The sequence below is a fragment of the Salvelinus sp. IW2-2015 genome, linkage group LG2 (assembly GCF_002910315.2).
Source record: "Salvelinus sp. IW2-2015 linkage group LG2, ASM291031v2, whole genome shotgun sequence".
Classification (NCBI taxonomy): Eukaryota; Metazoa; Chordata; class Actinopteri; order Salmoniformes; family Salmonidae; genus Salvelinus; species Salvelinus sp. IW2-2015.
In genome coordinates, this window is record NC_036839.1 from 34,252,139 (window position 1) to 34,264,090 (window position 11,952).

An 11,952-nucleotide genomic window follows, 5' to 3' on the forward strand; every position below is an offset into this window, starting at 1 on the left:
CTGCTCAACACAGAATAGCTGCATGTGTGCACACTCCCAGAAAATATCCTTTCTATTTCATTCAGCTCTGTTCAATTCTATTTTTCATACTATAAAATATAATGCCACAGAATTCTAAGCAAATCTTGTCTGCTAAATTAACTAGTGTAGCCAACAACCATATGGCATAGCCAGATCAGGGCCTAACATAAGGACAACTCAGAGTATTCTATTCTGTTCTTCTGAAATAGACTACATTTTCTTCATATCATGTTTATTTAGACCTGTCTAAAATAAATAATGGATTTATTGTGATGGTGTAGGTTATATTAAAATTATTTTAGACTTTTTTTTAAAAATGTAGATGTTTCAAAGTTCTGCATCAGTGGCTTGTAGGTTATGCATGGAAGCCAGGAGATGCTAAACGTGTTTGTTAATTAACAGTAAATTACAATGGGACCGGCAGTTATTTGCTTGACAATCACCGGCTGACAAAATTTCATGACCATCACAGGCCAATTTGTGCTTCTTTTTCACTCTTTTTCACTCATCATTATTCACGATTCATTCATTATTATCCGTAATCATGGTAGTATCCACATTAATGTAGCAGTATTCAGAAACATATTCTATTATTTACAATAAAAATTACACAATACATTATTGTGCCCAATAGAAATTAATGGTAAATAATCTGAAACACAACCGAAACAAACCGCAAATGCATCCTAACAGTTTCGTAGTCACAAGCTTGATTTAGTCATTGTGTGCTAGGAATAGGAAAATTGTAAACTTTTGACTACTTTAATACACATGTATGCAAAACATTAAGAACACCTGCTCTTTCCATGACATAGACTGACCAAGTGAATCCAGGTGAAAGCTATGATCCCTTATTGATGTCACTTGTTAAATCCACTTCAATCAGTGTAGATGAAGGGGAGGAGAGAGGTTAAAGAAGGATTTTTAAGCCTTGAGACTTGTATTTTGTATCTGTGCAAGATTCAGATGGTGAATGGGCAAGACAAAACATGTAAGTGCTTTTGAACAGGGTATGGTAGTAGGTGCCAGGTGCACTGGTTTGTGTCAAGAACTGCAACACTGCTGGGTTTTTCACACTCAAAAGTTTCCCATGTGTATCAAGAGTGTCCACCACCCAAAGGACATCCAGCGAATTTGACACAACTGTGGGAAGCATTGGAGTCAACATGGGCCAGCATCCCTGTGGAACGCTTTTGACACCTTGAAGAGTCCATGCCCCGAAGAATTGAGGTTGTTCTGAGGGCAAAAGGGGGGAGTGCAAGTCAATATTAAGGTGTTCCTATTAGAGGTTGACCGATTTAATTGGATTAGCCGATTTAATTAGGGCCGATTTCAAGTTTTCATTAATCGGCATTTTTGGACGCCGATTATATTGCAATCCACGAGGAGACTTCGTGGCAGGCTGACCACCTGTTACGCGAGTGCAGGCAGCAAGGAGCCATGGTTAGTTGCTAGCTAGCATTACATTTTTTTTTATATAAGATAAGTTTATCTTAACATAATCACTAGTTAACTACACATGGTTGATATTACTAGCTTGTCCTGCGTTGCATATAATCAATGCAGTGCCTGAAATTGTGTCACTTCTCGTTTCCAGTTTTGACCAAATGAATGACCTAAAGCTTGTATTTCTGTGTGTTTATTATAATTAAGTCTATGATTTGATAGAGCAGTCTGACTGAGCAGTGGTAGGCAGCAGCAGGCTTGTAAGCATTCATTCAAACTGCACTTTCCTCCGTTTGCCAGCAGCATTTCGCAATGCTTGAAATACAGTGCTATCAACTCCCAAGATTAGGCTGGCAATACTATAGTGCCTATAAGAACATCCAATAGTCAAAGGTCTATGAAATACAAGTGGTATAGAGAGAAATAGTCCTATAATAACTACAACCTAAAACTTATTAACTGGGAATATTGAAGACTCATGTTAAAAGGAACCACCAGCTTTCATATGTTCTCATGTTCTGAGCAAGGAACTTAAACGTTAGCTTTTTTACATGGCACATATTGCACTTTTACTGTCTTCTCCAACACTGTTTTTGCATTATTTAAACCAAATTGAACATGTTTCATTATTTATTTGAGACTAAATTGATTTTATTTAATTAGGATTAGAAATAACATGACCCAGCAGAGATAAGTCATGACCCAGCAGAGATAAGTCAGTCTTATGAATTACACTTAATGTATTCAATGGAAAGACCATGTGACCTGACCAGGAGAAACTGAAGGTCGTTNATGAATTTATTTGCAAATTATGGTGGAAAATAAGTATTTGGTCAATAACAAAAGTTTATCTCAATACTTTGTTATATACCCTTTGTTGGCAATGACAGAGGTCAAACGTCTCTGGAGATGTTCAAAATTGTTATAATAAAGAATCTCAAACAGCATTGATCACTTGCACTATGCATAGGGTATGTACTTTTAATGTAATCTCAACTGCAGTTAGTTGGGATTGGCCCTTTGTTGTGTGATGTAATATTTCACTATAAAAAAAAATATCTGGATGGGATGCACACTAACAAACATACTTCAGGTGAGAAGACTGCATACCACTGGCAAGTGGTAGCAAGTAGGTGAAACCTGTGGGCTGTATCAAATGTCTTAGGGCAGTTTCCATAAGGGGAAATACGACACCTTACCTCAGTAACCCCACCTTTAAGATATAGTTATAAAAAGACAACCAGCACATGAAACAATCACAGAGCACCACTCCATACATAATTTTGACCAAGGGGAGGTGTTGTTATTTGAGCTGATATGCCAGCACACGCCGATCACCCAGTCCTAAACTCTGAATTTTTGATGAAGTTGTTTGCTACAGGCTTTTGCCATTGTTGCCCTTTTCATAATTTCCCAGTACATTTTCAAACTGGACTTCACCTGTCCTTGTCAGCCGTATTAAAACAAAATAGCTTGCACAGTTTATATGGCGCTGCCTTGCCTTATACTGTGTTTTGTCGTGATGATGATGGGCCCACAGAGCATGAAAATCTGTAGGGGGGAATGCAGTTTTGTTCATTGTTGCATGTTTTTCTTGAGGTCATTTTCAGCTGGACTTTTATGGGTGATAACCGCACTCATTGATGGTGACTGGTTTGTGTGTCTCCGATCCACAAACCCCAAAGAGCAACTATCATGCAAAGATAAAAAAAACTGGACAAAAGAAGAAGCAGCAACATTCCGTCTCCAAGTAATGTGTTCTCGGGTAAGTCACCTATAATTATTATGGGGGAAAAAATCTAATCAAATATCCATTACTTTGACATTAGGATTGACTCGACAGTTATCTTGGGTTTGTGGAACATCCATAGGCAAGTCATATCGGGAATATCTGTATGATGTGTACTATGAAGAGGCTGCAGACAAAAAGACAGAGGAAGAGGACAGAGCAATGCATAAACTAGAATCAGAACGCTCACAGGATGAACACACACACAGAGTGGACGACCTCAGAGTGAAGAAAGCATTAATGGAGGTTCTCAGAGTGGACCCCAGATTAGAGGCTTGGAGCATCAAGATCAACATGGACGTTCAGATGAATCAACATTAGACTGATCAGGAGAACTATTATGATGGGACAGAACCCCCGGAAGACTCCTCTACTGAAAGGTCGTAAGAGGAATGTTTTCTCATCACGAGGAGAAATTTAAGTAAATTACATTATTAGCATGTCAAGTTTCCTTACAAAATGTTATTGCCAGTGGAAGAGATTGGTTGTGAATAACCACTGGTTTTGCAAGGTGGTTGAGCATTAGCAATATCCGTCAGCAACCTCCATAGAAAAAGACAAATCCTAAAATTTTAAGCATAAGAATCTACACAGCTTAACATCAGCAAATGGATTAATATTGCCTGTAGCTTAATGCTACTGAACATTTTAGCTTGAGCTACGTGTGTATATATATATTGTGTTGTTAATAGTTAACCTCTCCCCTGTATGTACTTGCCTGAGTTTTATTCTAAACCATGTGACTGGTGGTTTAGGGACTATCATTCCATCATCTCAGGTTTGAAAACTCAACTGGGTATGGTTTTACCCAGAATACTTTCACAAACAACCCAAGTCATAACACCCACTTTTGTAATACATTTGGCTGTACATTTGTATGATTACTGATTGTATTGTCTTTATTACTCATAACAATACTGGGTTATCAACAGTCAGATGGATCATTATCTGCTATTTGACACTTTAAATGATTCTCTTAGCMAMTWRTSMWRWAMYWRSTRSAWYMTWWARSWTRYTWWCTGKKAAWMWTSAASWCTYWKKTTAWRWRKAWYYMMYWRYTWWYMTAWRYWYTYWYRYYCWKWGCARKGAWYKTWAWSGWWWKCWTKYWWMYWTKSMWYMTMWKRMWMWKYKRYTKKMTYMWCYRWMAYWRWTWWTRYWTTATTWAAAMMMAWYYRAMMRYSTTKMRKWAKTWMTWWKARWCWAAMWYKAWKWKWTTWMAYWRSRWWWRRRRWWAAMRTRAYYMRGMWKAGAWAWRWCATGACCCAGCAGAGATAAGTCAGTCTTATGAATTACACTTAATGTATTCAATGGAAAGACCATGTGACCTGACCAGGAGAAACTGAAGGTCGTTGTCGTAACACATGGAATACAGCATGTGAAACAGTGCTGGTTATACAACAGTACACAGCTAGTAGGCCTGAGGCTCTGCAACCTGCCAGAAGACCATATGGAGAAAAGTAGCAGCAAAGCATTCAAGCGCATAACAGAAAAGTAGTGCCAACCACACTATGTGCCCATATGTACTGTAGTGCTCAGTAACCAACAAGAGCAAAGGGGGTTATCAACCAGATTCATACACAACATAAATCTAGCAAACATAGTTGTTTAAGTATGGCTGGCCCCGCTACTACCTGGTCCTCAGTCTGGCTGCCCCCACCACCCTTACTTCCTGGTCGTCAGACCCCAAAGATGACCCTGAGGTCAGCCAGGGAGAGCTTGGTGAAGGAGGCTCCAGTCCCTGACAGCACCTTCTGTGCGAGATCCTTCTTCTTCTCCTGCAGAATGGAGATCTTATCCTCCACTGTGCCCTCACACACAAACCTGCAGGGATAGGGACACACATTCTCTGTGTAAGCACTCACATCAGCAATCAGATTTATACAATGTTTTTATCCAACAGGGCACAACCTCAAAATGTCTGATATTTTCCTACAGTATCTCTGCACCTGAGCATGCTCTTTCTTACCTGTGGATGGTGACGTCTCGGTGCTGACCCACTCTGTAGATGCGGTCACAGGCCTGGTCCTCTAGAGCTGGGTTCCTGTCAGAACCACAATATAAATCAATAAAGAACACTCAGATGGTAGTGGTGGATGGGTGTGTGTTGTGGGTCTCACCAGTGCATGTCCATGAGGAAGAGGTGATTCCCTCCAATAAGGTTAATGCCCACTCCTCCAGCACACAGCGACACAAGCATCACCTAGAAACATAAAACGCCTTGTCTAAACTCTACCAACTACACTGTATCTAAAGCTGAAAGTAGGTAGAGCATAACACTATTTTATGGTCACGGTTATCCATACGATACCTGTGGTCCTTTAGGGTTGGTGTTGAACTCTTCGACCAGGTCCATGCGGCGTTTGGGGTTGACAGTGCCGTCGATGACAGCAAAGCTCAGGCCCATTCTCCTCAGGTGAACGGCTACGATGTGAAGCATGCTGGTCCACTGGGACACTATCACACTGACAGACAGACAATGGATGATTATCATATATGATTACTGTACAATCAAACTGCAACATAACGACACATGCATTCAATCACTTTGACTGCATCCCTTTAGATTTGAACAAAGCCTTCCAGACATGTTTGCCCATGGTAGAAGTAGTCAGAAAGTGATTTTTTGAACCCGAATGCCAAAACATTCAGGAGATAGAGGTGCTCAAAGTTGACCCATTTTGCATACCCCACCCTACCATGAGGGAAACATTTTCTATTAACAATAATCCTTTATTTGTCATGGACTTTAGTTGTCTATCAAACTCCTCTATATCTGTCTGCCAGGACTACATCATCCAGATGACACCAAACATTTGTAGTCTGAATGGGCTACATTTAGGTGTGTGGAATTACCTTTTCTGAGCCTCACTCTGCTGCCTGATCTCCTTCAGCTCTGTGAGAATGGCAGCGATCTGAAACAACAAAAACATTAAGAGAATCAAGCAGGTAGTAGAGTATATAGATGCACCGGATAGCCATAAAAACAGAAACATTTTAGTATACACGGGGGCAGTTGACGTCACCTTGGTGCTCTCGTGGGTGTCCTCGAAAAGAACGGAGGCGAATCGGCTCCCATTGAGGGACACGGTGGCTTTGAGGTCGGGGCCCGAGGGCTCGGAAGAGAGGCACAGGGCATTGAGCTGCTCCTCAAGGGAGAGAGAAATCCCATCCCCCTGCAGCTCAGACGGATCCAGGGTCTTTGAAGAAGACACACAAAGAGAATGCCAGGTAAAGACAGACCAAACTTACTCAAGAGTCTGTGGAGCAAGACACACATAGAAGAGCAGCAGGTAAAAACAAAACAGATGCCTGTTCCATAGACCCTAGAGAGAGATAAAAAAAAAGAAAAGAGGAGCGCAGGTCAGGCCCTCTCCACAGGTCTGGCTTCCGATTGGCGCAGCGGTCTAAGGCACTGCATCTCAGTGCTAGAGGCCCCTGGTTCGATTCCAGGCTGTATCACAACCGGCCGTGATTGGTAGTCCCATAGGGCGGCGCACAATTGGCCCAGCATCGTTAGGGTTTGGCTCGGGTAGGCCATCATTGTAAATAAGAATAAGAAAAAAAAGTAGAAGTGTGTTTGTACCTTCTTCAACAGAGACGGATGGCAGCAGCTCTGTCTGAGTCGGAGCAATAGAGACAGGATGTGAACAGTGCTGGTGGGGCCCTGGGTCTGCTGGGAGGAGGACACAGAGTCCGCCTGGGACACTCCAAACTCACGAGCCACTGGGGGGGGGAAGAGAGACACACTAAGGTCTCACATTGGTATCCTGTGCAAATTCACATGCCTCTGGAGAAAAAAGACACATGAACTCAAACAGATTTTTATTTTTTTTAACAGAAAGTTTACCTCCCTTACCCTTGTCGAAGGGATTGGAGTTGTCTCCCTTTTTACCATTGTCTCCCTCATGTCTCTTCAGATAGTTCTGCAGAGTGGACCTAGGAGAAAAAGTTTAAAGAATCGGTCATCCAGGTGTCATAAGCCGTAGACCCAGAGAGAAGTTTCAGATACCAATCAGACATAGTTGTTACCTGGACTGTGCAAACACCACATCGTAAACAGACTGCTCCTCTTCAGAAAGCTTCAGGCGATGCACCTCACAGGTCCGATCTGGCAGATTCACCTGGAAAATGAAGATGGAAATCAAGTCAGCTCATAATCCACATATGCTAATGTGTGTGTGTCTGTGTGTCATGTACCAGAGGTTTTCCGGTAGAGTCCATCTGGTCTTTGGTGCGTCGGAGCAGCAGAGTTCTGGTCAGAATGTTAAGTCTCTCTCCTCCTCTCTTAGAGCCGTTGTCTACCTGGGTTTTCCAAAGCTTGAACTCATCAAATGGGGCGCAGCGCAGAAACCTGACAAACACAGGCAGAGACTTTACCAGAGGATTCTGTGGAGGGGGTGTATTTTTACTGGACATGTGGTATGATGTGTAATATAAGGGTAGAGTAAGATATTGATGGACTTACTTGAGCAGGGCGTACATATCCAGTAGGTTGTTCTGGATGGGGGTCCCGGTAACAGCCCACCTGGCCTTGGCCCTCAGCTTACACACAGCCAAGGAGGTCTGCACCTTGGGATTCTTGATGTTGTGGGCCTCGTCCAGCACAATGCGCGCCCAGGCCACCCGCAGCAGAGGAGGGAGGGCTGATGGCTGGGGAAAGGGAGCGAGGGGACAACGTCGTAGTATCATTAGCACCATCAATACATTACACACTGTTTATCTCTGTGTGTTTATTCTTACCACATCCTCAGAGTCCTTGCTAGGTTTCTCTGCGTCCTCCTTCTGGACTGGGATCTCCTTGGAGACAAGGCTGTAGGTGGTCACCACCACATCATGCTCAGCCAGCCTATCAGAGAGCGGGAGATAGAAAACAAATAAAACGTGTGTCAAAAGCAACCTGTACACTTGACAGTCTTTCAGGTGACACAAGTGCGTTAAACTCAGGGAAACAGATGACTCAGGTGTGTGTGTGTCTTACACTTTGGCGTTCTTCTGGCGGTTAGGCCCGTGGTACAGGTAGATACTGAGTCGGCTGCTCTTGACGTGTCTCTCAATCTCCTTCTTCCAGTGATGAACCAAAGAGGCAGGGCAGATGATCAAAGTGCCCTGAGACACTACCAGGCTAGAGTCTGCAACACAATACAGGGTATAACAAATATATCATACACAAGTTACTAAATACATTATATATACACATTGTTCACATACATTACCAAATATATCATAATACAAGTTAATAATTACATGAGAAGTTGCCATTTGATATTACCATTTTTGGAGATCCAGCCTTCCAATTTAGTGTCTTTCTCCTCCTCCTCCTCCTCCTTTTGCTTCTTCTTCTGGGCCAGAATGAGAGCGATCATGGTGAGGGTTTTCCCCAAGCCCATGTCATCAGCTGAGGATTAGGGGAGAAATGTTGTTAATGCATTTTCTGAAGGTTTTTGAAATACTCTGGCCATTCAACTCCTTACAAAACCCCTGGGGCTGCTGCAATCAAAGCAACTACACAGACAGGCTGGTTGACCTTACCCAGGATTCCTCCACAGGGTTTCTGGGTCTCTCTCCACAGCAGCCAGGCCAGGGCTCGTCTCTGATGGGCCAGTAGAGGCACCTGACCAATGAGAACGACCACAACACCACAGTAGATTAGGGTACCATACCCATAGACAACAGTGTGTACAAAATGAGGTTTAGAAGGGTTGAGGCATTGAGTAGTGTACAAGGAGGTCTTGCCTTGATGCCTTTCGGGTCCGTAACCTCATCGTCGGGGTCGGGGCAGGACTCCAGGGAGCTGTGGAGGTGGTCAATGGCCTCAGAGGTGGCGTTCTTCACCGCTAGCAGACGGTTGTCTGTCATCCTGCCTCCATAGAACGCTTGGCTCTGGGGGTTCACTGGACAATCAGGGAAAGACAGAAGATTTGCTGACGGTGATCACGGAGAAATTACTATATCTGACTAGAGCAGGTTACAAGAATATCAAGTGTGTGTAGCCCTGTTCCATACCTCCATACATCTGAGTGTATCCCTGGCTGAGCTGCAGCTCCATTGAGCTGGTGGAGGCCTGGTACTGGAGGGGGKCAGGAGCAATGGGCAGTAGGACGGTGCCTCCCGGGGAGCTAAATGGGTTGTACTGGCTGGGAGTGGGCTTCGGTTTGGCATTACCTTCGTCACCCTGAGGCTCTAAAAACAGAACATTAAATTGAGTTTGTGCTTGAAGTACCTACAATGACAATACAGTAGGCAATGTTGTGGTTAGCCAAACAGTCCAGTATCCTGCTAGGGTCTTACCTGGCTCAGTGGAAGTGGTGAGGCAGAGAGACTCCAGAGCCTCCTCCAGGTCTTTGACCTGACTCTTCAACCTCTCCCCTTTATCGGGCAGAGCAGACATATTCACCACCGACAGAGTGGCCTGAGAAAGGGAAGGACAGTTAAATATTAACTATTTATTTCAGTGTACATTCTGACACACACACACAGGGGTGTCCCTCACCTTCTTCTGTTTGAGCTGAGCGGTGAGCTGGCTGTGCAGGGCCCTGGGGTCCTCCCGCTGACCTTTGACCTGAGAGGCAGGCTGGAACCCTGGGAAGGATGTCAGGGCTTTCTGGACCAGGGGCACTGGTACTAGAGTCGTCGTCTGTGTACCTGGCTGAACTGACACAAACTGGACATCATCATCATCTTCATCACAACGCCACTCTCCAAATTGGTTCCCACGATGGGACTTGTCCTGGTTCTGCTGTGATGATGAAGCAGTCCTTTTCTCTGCCTCCTTATCCTGTTCAGTTATTGGAGTGGAAAGTCGTTGCGCTGGTTTATCGGATTGTGGGATTGGGGCTTTGTTCTTCTCTGTGCTCTTAGGTGCTTGGGCGTCTTTAGAGGTAGTCCCATTTGGGTCGGAGGGGTTGCTCTTCTTCCTATCTGTGCTTTGCTTTTTCCCAGCATGCTTTCCAGACTCTTTAAGGCTATTGGTTGGTGGCTCTCGTGGGGAGTATCCATGACGACCCTTTGAGGCTTTGTGTGGGTCCTCTGTATCCTGGGGTTTCGGGCTAGAGTTGTTGCTTTTCTCAGCCTCTCTCTGGCTGTCTTTGTTTGAGTTCTTGTTTTTGTCTTTCGTCTCCTTGGCAGTCTTTTCCTTTTCCTCAGGTGATGTTTCAGAACTTTCCTTATTCTCCTCGCCTGATACTCCCTTCTTTATCTTCATCCTTGCTGGAAGCTGTTTGTCTCTCCAAGACTCCGAGGGACTTGACATCGCCCTCTCCTCCTCCTCCTTCCCCATACCTCGACCATGTTCGCTTTCTTTACCTACACTCTTGTGAAGCATCTCCTTCTCTCCACCTTTCTCATTCTTTCCTTTGCCCTCGTCCTCCAGTCTCCCCCCATCTTGGAGTCTCCTCCACTCTGACGTCTGGTCAGTCTTGCCTGGGGCCTTGAATGGATTTCTCTCTGGGGGCAGGCTGGAGGGCTGCAGCTGTCTATCAGACAGTGGGCTGCGTTTCTCTGCCTCTGGCTGCAGGGATGGAGCACTAGTCAGTCATTTTGAAACACATTCAACGAGTGCTTGCCATGACAGTAATAGGCTATGAATTAGGCAATGTATACTGTATGTTCATCATTACCAGTAGTTAGAGGTGCTTACCGCTGTCCAGGGAACATTGCCACACCACCTCTGACCTGCATTCTTCCCCAAAACACACCGGTAGTACAACCTGAGAAGAGAAAAGAGAGAGACACAGTATGATAATGCACCTGAACACAAACCATAGATCATAGCTAGAGTTAGAGGAAGCATCCACACACATGCACACAGACAGACCTATAGCCCTGCTGCTGCTGACTGCGGATGAGAGTCTGGAGTTCCACCATAGAATCCTCATGAAGCAGGCAGTGTGAGGCCGGGATACTAATGAAAGCCATAAAACAGATCAGTCATATCAGTAAATGACTATTGCATAAGTCCTGTACTTTGTTAGATGGCTTTTGAGAATGCCACGATCAGATATCAGTTAGGATAGAGCTAGTGCTCTTCATGAAAAGAGAAACATGCATCAATGAACTGACATGAGAGACCACCTACCCTGCCACTTTGGTGAAATCACAGGGAGACCCCTGTTGACGCTCCCCGCACAAGTAGAAGCTTTTACCCTTATTTGGCCCTTCTTTCACTCCCGTCTTCAGCATGCATGTGCTGCCTGGTTAGTGTAAATACAAGTCAAATAGATCAAAACATGAGTTCATCTTCAGTAAAACACGTCCTTGCCTTACTAACGTTATCACCCCTATTGGTTGATATGATGGCTCAATTCTGTTAATATTATTATTAGGCAGGTGGCTAACATCATATTCTGCCTCGAGAGATGAAGAAAAACACCATTGAGCCATGTTCCCAACCTGCTAACGTTAGATGGCTACAATAGCAAGCTAGCATACGTTTCAGAAAAGCATCTCGTTTCAGCAGGCACGAATAACAATATAATCATTATGATAATGCAACACTTTGACTATGTCAATGCAAAAATAAACACATTTACCGTGGGTATTGCATAGTACAATCTCCATTATCAAGAAAAGTTTAAGATTCAAATTCGTCCAAAAGTAGAAATGCGTTTGAACTTCTTGAAACGTTCAATTGACCAATGGGAATTGTGTTTGAAAATCACTTCCGAGTCAATTATTTAACGTTAATTACTACATTACCC

At 43.8% G+C, this 11,952-nt stretch overlaps 1 protein-coding gene across 2 annotated transcripts; it reads right to left on the reverse strand.

The window, feature by feature from the left end:
• Positions 1–4,495: 4,495 nt before the first annotated feature.
• Positions 4,496–11,888, reverse strand: ttf2 (transcription termination factor, RNA polymerase II). Of its 2 annotated transcripts, none has more exons than XM_024009100.2 (23): positions 11,785–11,888; positions 11,331–11,445; positions 11,070–11,156; positions 10,893–10,962; positions 9,747–10,763; positions 9,545–9,665; positions 9,260–9,436; positions 8,990–9,147; positions 8,786–8,867; positions 8,526–8,651; positions 8,235–8,385; positions 7,997–8,102; positions 7,722–7,906; positions 7,454–7,607; positions 7,286–7,377; positions 7,113–7,192; positions 6,840–6,979; positions 6,280–6,453; positions 6,110–6,168; positions 5,565–5,718; positions 5,374–5,456; positions 5,223–5,297; positions 4,496–5,077 (listed from the first exon to the last, which is right to left on the reverse strand). In XM_024009100.2, the coding sequence occupies exons 1-23, from the start codon at positions 11,810–11,812 to the stop codon at positions 4,933–4,935; spliced, it is 3,579 nt and encodes a 1,192-aa protein (XP_023864868.1). In that variant the 5' UTR covers positions 11,813–11,888; the 3' UTR covers positions 4,496–4,932. The 2 variants fall into 2 exon arrangements, with proteins under 2 accessions (XP_023864868.1, XP_023864861.1); XM_024009093.2 differs by having other exon boundaries at positions 7,104–7,192.
• Positions 11,889–11,952: the final 64 nt, after the last annotated feature.